Source organism: Taudactylus pleione, unplaced genomic scaffold (assembly GCF_031769625.1).
Source record: "Taudactylus pleione unplaced genomic scaffold, aTauple2 ptg000556l, whole genome shotgun sequence".
Lineage (NCBI taxonomy): Eukaryota > Metazoa > Chordata > Amphibia > Anura > Myobatrachidae > Taudactylus > Taudactylus pleione.
This window is the reverse complement of record NW_028284958.1, coordinates 23,952,816-23,959,095: the sequence shown is the minus strand read 5'-3', so window position 1 is coordinate 23,959,095 and position 6,280 is coordinate 23,952,816. Positions and strand designations below refer to the sequence as shown.

The following is a 6,280-nucleotide window of genomic DNA, read 5'->3' as shown; positions in this document are numbered from 1 at the left end:
ATTCCCTCGTTATTTCATTATCAGTTAAGCAGGTAAAAGGTAACAGTAGCCTATGTGCTTGGTTTGCACCATATTTACCCCAGAAGACGTGGTTTGGCAGTGTTAAGATGGGTACATAATGCACAATAACAGGACAAACAGATGTCAGACCATTCGGCCAGAGAATCTGAGCGTGTGTGTACGCATCACCCTGGGCTGAAAATCGCTTGGATCGGCTCATCTGATATGGGCTGCATGCAAGAGATTTTCCAAAACCATGAGCCAATTTCTATAGCAGTAAATCAGGTGTATTCCTATGACTATTCCAATCAGAACGATCAATGGCTAGTGTGTACACTAAATTTCAAACTGACAGATCATTTAACAGTAGTACGGATCGTTGGTACTTTGCTGAGGTGTGTACCTAGCTTAAGTGTTAGTTAAATGCAGAAGTTACATAACACAATGTGATACTATAATGTATTGTCATATTCATTAGAATTGTTTTTTTTATAAATGCAAAACCTGCATTTACCACACAAAATACAATATAGACACAAATGCAAAATAGAAGTGCAAATTAAATAAAATAGAAACATCTGCTGTCTTCCCATTTAAAGATCAAATGGGAATATTATTAACTGTACCAGGCCGAATACAAATATCACTCCAGTAAAGCAAACATGGCTTCAGCTCCAGATAATCTAACAGTCATAATAATGATTTATACACAGTGGGAGGGACCAAATGCAATCAAGCCAATCAGAAGTGGTCGTCGTCATCATGCGCATGTATTTTGCACAAGGGTTGAGCACCCATAAGCGATACGCCTCCATACAGGAGCATATGTCCAGGTCTACCTTGGGCACCTTTGTATAAACATGGTCTTATTGTACTAGGCCCATGCTTGGCCATGCCTTCCCTTCCCCCATTCCGACTTTAAGAGTAGGGACTCATAAGAGCTAAAATGTGTCTGACTCTGCATACGGATGGAAGCGTAAGTGCTAATTGTGTGCATGTGCAGTACAGAAATGTATATTTAATGCAAATACTCTCAACTCTATAAGAGCCCCTGGATGTTCATCCCATGTCCTAATAAGGTGCAGACATACACTGACTAAGAGTCAGTTTTCAGTTCCATTCTATTTTGTGGTGAATTGGTGGTGATTTTGAAAATCAAGTATTTACTAAAGGCAAAACAGACTCAAAATCACCTAAAGATTCCCAGAAATTCGACTTCACACACAAATAGAACTTCAAACAAAACATCAGTACTTCCCCATAGCATCAGCAGAAAAAGCTTATTTAGAAGCCCACTTGAAAACAGAACAAAAATAGACCCAAAATCACCATTTTCAATAGAACCATCAGAAACAGTTTTATTTAATTTTAAATAATGTAGAACTGTCTGAAAACTCAATATGATGGAAAAAACATGGGGGAGAAGCATGTGGGCACTGTGTCTGTATAAGTCAGGCATTTAAAGGCATTGCAAATCGTGGATATGCACATTAGCACTGAAATGAAGGCGTTTGTGAGTAATACAGTGCATGTGACATGTTTTGGACAATAGGAATGTTTTTGTATAATTTTGTGTGTATTTTGGATTCGATTTGGATTCTATTGAGGGTGAATAGAACACATTTAGAACCTGAAATAGAACTGCAAATAGAGGTTGATTCTATTTTGGTGGACTTTAAATGGAACCAAGATCGACTTTTAGAAAATGTACCCATATATATATATATATATATATATATATATATATACACACATATATTTAGCAATACATATATATACACTCATATATAAAATCTTGCAAATTGTTTCATGTTATCCAATGTATCAGAGTATATATTTACTTATTTCCAAAATAATATACATATGAGACAGTAAAAACTACAAATTTGAAAAATATTTCAGTTTTTTAAATATATATATATATATATATATATATATAGTTCATTAACTGTATAAAGCTATGCTATGAAATACTCATAATACACTTGAACCTTCAAACCTTCAGCTACTATAGGTACAGCATTGTTCAGGTCTTGTCATTTAGCAGATGACACTTAATATGCGCAGTAGATGTTTGAAGTGGAACCAGAAGCCCTAGGTTGCAGTGTAGTCCAGAGGTAATGGAATAAGCCTCTCTGTATATATAGGAGGATTGCTTCATCACTGTTGTTCAAACTTCAGTTTGTTTTCTTCTGTAACTCCTATAATCGCTTCTATTTCCTGTACAGTTTCCTGGAAATAAGAAAGTCAACAACTCTTGAAGCTCCAACACTGTTTTGATACCCTCAAGCCTACAAATACCCAATAAATACAGTTTTAAAATCATAGTATTTTGGTAAAATGATCTCTGAAATAGATGACTATGGAGTCATTGTTGTGCAGTAAATGACTTGCAAAGGTCTTAACAATATCAAAGTTATTGTGACTGTGCATATTGGGAACATAGGTGTATTATTTATTTAAAAAAGGGTTAGAATGCTCCTTACTCAACAACTTTTATATGTTTACCTGCAGGAGAGCTCCCAGAATGGAGATGCAGCTGATTACTGTTGGGGAAGGGTGGGCGCTTGTCATTATACTGCACACACTCATAGATCCATGAATAGGGAGCAGGGCCAAATGATGGCACCCTCAGGGAATCGCTTCATCACAACCCCCCCCCCCCCCCTCCGCCCATTTTACTGAGAAATGGGCGGAATATAGGAGAATTACTTACTCTTCTGGGTGTCCATGAAACTCCCCATGAATCTGGTAGTCTCGGGAGAGCAGGCAGGAATGGAGAGCTCTCTCTTATATGATGTCCTCCTACAGTATACTTGTCTATTCTTCTGGGATGTCCGGGAGGCTTCCCAATTTCAGGGAGTTCCCTCGGGCTCCCAGCAGACCACCCTCACAAATCAGACCTACTCCCCCATGACGGGGAATGCGCAATGGCACAAAACTTGATATTGTGCAATGAATGTGCAGGGTTGCGGCGTGCATTGCCAATCACATTGCCTTCCCCCCCTTCACCGCGCTTCCCCTGCAATTTCCATTGGATCTACCCTATAGAAGCTCCCGGAGGGGAGGTATAAGTGTCGGCAAGTATGACTTAAAGTACAGGCAGGGGTCAGGTAAAATGCTTTGCAGCCCCCACTAAACAGGGAACTCTTTCCTAAATATAAATGTGCCTTTTTCACCTCTTAAATTTCATTTAAATAATCAGGTCCAGCACGAGGCACCAGATTTTCCCAGGTACTGCCACCAGAACAAGCACCCCTGCAGTCACTGGTACTGTATGTTGGCTCATAGATCTATGCGCTTCCATGTACAAAACAAGTGGGTTTATTGAAAATAAGGGGTCTATTTATCAATAATAGCAATATTGGCTTAAATATTTTCGGACAATATCAACGCTGTTATTAGCAATTTTTACCTACCTTTAAGAGACAGCGGTTGTGTTAACAGCTGTCCCTGCGCAGTCCCCACAGGCAGTCTTTTAATGCATTCGCAAAGATTGTCCTGCTCTGTCCAGTATTGTGCATGGTCCGAGTCCAACTTCAGGTCGGGCATGCACATACTGATGCCCATCTCCTCACAGCATATACGATAAGCGCTGTAGAGTGCAATGGCTTGTTCCCTACAATGTGATGTTTTAGGAGTCTAGCATTAATGGAGAAGATAAATGCGTTATCTTCTCCGTTAACCCTTTCCTACATACGTGTGATACTTAAAACATGTGAAAACTTTTGTTTCTGCATGTTTTAAGTGCTCAAATACTTTGCTAAATAGAGCCCTAAGTGCCTGACAAAGCACTAGCTTACTTTTGATACTTTGTAAATTAGCATTTCATAATGGAGCAGAAAACACTGCCCCCCTACAGTACGTCACCTCCTCTCAGTTTTAGATAAAACAAAGGGTAAGTGTTGTATGTAGTCAGCAGTGGCGTAACTAGGGGGGGTCGGGCAGGGTGCGTGCCCTGGGCGCCGTGGGACTGGCGGCGCGGGAGGGCGCCGCCGGCCACGGTCCGGCCCGCCCTAGTTAGCCACCAGTGTAGCGCCGACCGCAATGAGTGCGGTCAGCGCTACACATTTACACAGGACCGGCGCTAGGCTTCCAGCGCCGGTCCTGTGCTGCACACCTGAGCCCGTTCCCTCCCCCTGAGCGCTTGCCCAATAGCGCCAGGAGGCGGGCTCAGGCTGTGCATAACACACGCATCGCCACCAGCGCTGGCGGTGATGCGTGTGTTAAACAGCAGCCAATGAGAGTCAGATAGACTCTCATTGACTGCTGCAGCTTCCGTCCGGCTCCTGCAGTGGGTAATGGGACAGACGTCATGACGTCTGTCCCATTATGCTGAACGCGCCAGCCCGGGAGGACTGGCGGGCGGCGGCAGCAGCGGGAGCGGCGTCGCAGACTGGAGGAGCAGCAGCAGCGTGGATTCAGGTATGTTTTTATATATATATTTTTAAAAACCTGTCAGCACTACTAGGGGCACAACGGGGGTGGCTACCACTGGGGGGACCTCTACTGGGGTGGGGGCACAACGGGGGGGGGCTACTACTGGGGGCACCATTATTAGGAGGACCTCTACTGGGGGGGCTATTACTGGGGGCACCATTATTAGGAGGACCTCTACTGGGGGGGGCTATTATTGGGGGCACCATTATTGGGAGGACCTCTACTGGGGGGGGCTATTACAGGGGGCACTTAATCGGGAGGGGGTACCTCAACTGGGGACCACTACTTGGGGGGGGGGAACTACTACTGGGGGCATTATAAAAGGGGCCTACTACTAGGGGCACTGCACTGGGGGGACCACAACTGGGGGCAATAACAGGAAGGACCATTACAGGGATCACTGGATAGGGGGGGGTCACTACTGGGAGCCTGCATCAGGGGGACCACTACTGGGGGTACTGCATGGGAGGGGGGGGGACTACTGCTGGGGGCACTATATAAGGGGCTTACTGCTAGGGGCACTGCGGGGACCACTACAGGGGGCACTAGATAGGAGGGATCACTACTGGGTGCCTGCATAAGGGGGACCACTACTGGGAAACCTGCATGGGGGGGGACTACTGCTGGGGGCACTATATAAAGGGCACTGCATAGGGGGGGGACTACTACTGGGGGCACTATATAAAGGGCACTGCATAAGGGGATACCACTACTGGGTGCACTACATTGTGGGGACTGCTAATGGGGGCACTGCATAAGGGGGAACACTACATAGGGCACTGCATTTGGGGGGACCACTACTGGGGGCACTGAGTAAGGGGAACTAATTGGGGGCTGTATAAGGGGGACCACTACTGGGGATACTGTATAAGGGGCACTACTATGGGCCTGCATAAGAGGGACCACAACTGCATACTGGGGGTACTGTCTAAGGGGTATTACTGGGGTTAAGGTGCATATGGATAGGAATGTTCAGCGTGAAAATAAAGGGGTGTGTCATGTTGACATGCCCCATTTTTAAGTGACAACGCCCATTTTTTTTCCTTCAGCGCGCGCACATATCGGGGTGAGAGGGGGGGGGGCTCCCTTTTCAAATTTGCCCTGGGCTCCAAATACCCTAGTTACACCACTGGTAGTCAGCAACACACTGGCATAATCCCCTCAAAATATTTCATGTATTTAATCCTTCAAGTTCACCATGGAGGGTTACGTAATATTTAATTACAATAATGCCCTATGAGAAAAATGTTATCTATAAACATTCCCTATGAGTCTGTATATATTCCTATTGATGCAGGTAACCGCTCAGTATAAATCATCTCTTTGTTACAAATAATCCCTCCTATAACTTCCAGTGATAGGAACCTCGTGCTGATCATTAGCTCTCTGTCTCTCTTATTGCAGGACAGTAATTACCAGACACTGAAAGATGTTTTCATGAAGAATGAAGCTTGTCTGTACACTTCTCTTCCCAATGACTACTAGAACAGAGCTGAAATCGTTAGTTAATTAACAGCGCACCTTGAAATTAGTTTCTCCCTGCATGTCGGGGGCTGATATTTCCTGATGGATGATGAACAGATTGCGAGCAAAGGTCATCAGTGCTCCCTGGAGGTCCTCAGCAATGCTCCTGGTAATGAGAATCAGAGAGGAGCTGGTCAGTCCCCCTAATACACACATTATTTCACCATTCATTCACATAAACCTTTATATTCCCACCACAGCATTAATGGGCACACCTATTTCAGGATATCCAATCATGAACAATCCCCTAACTGCAAGTCCTCCTCTCATGTGCATGCTGCAAGTTACAAACACACAAGAGGGAAGATGCATTATT

The 6,280-nt window shown here is 44.4% G+C and overlaps 1 protein-coding gene across 1 annotated transcript in view; it reads right to left on the bottom strand.

The window, feature by feature from the left end:
• Positions 1-896: 896 nt before the first annotated feature.
• The window catches only part of IQCH (IQ motif containing H), an 88,950-nt gene continuing 83,566 nt past the window's right edge, over positions 897-6,280 (bottom strand). The window contains exons 20-21 of the mRNA XM_088452772.1: positions 5,962-6,070; positions 897-2,232 (exon numbers count right to left, since the gene is read on the bottom strand). Coding sequence (XP_088308898.1) covers positions 2,161-2,232; positions 5,962-6,070 — 181 coding nt within the window. The 3' untranslated portion in view covers positions 897-2,160. The remainder of the gene's footprint in view (positions 2,233-5,961; positions 6,071-6,280) is intronic.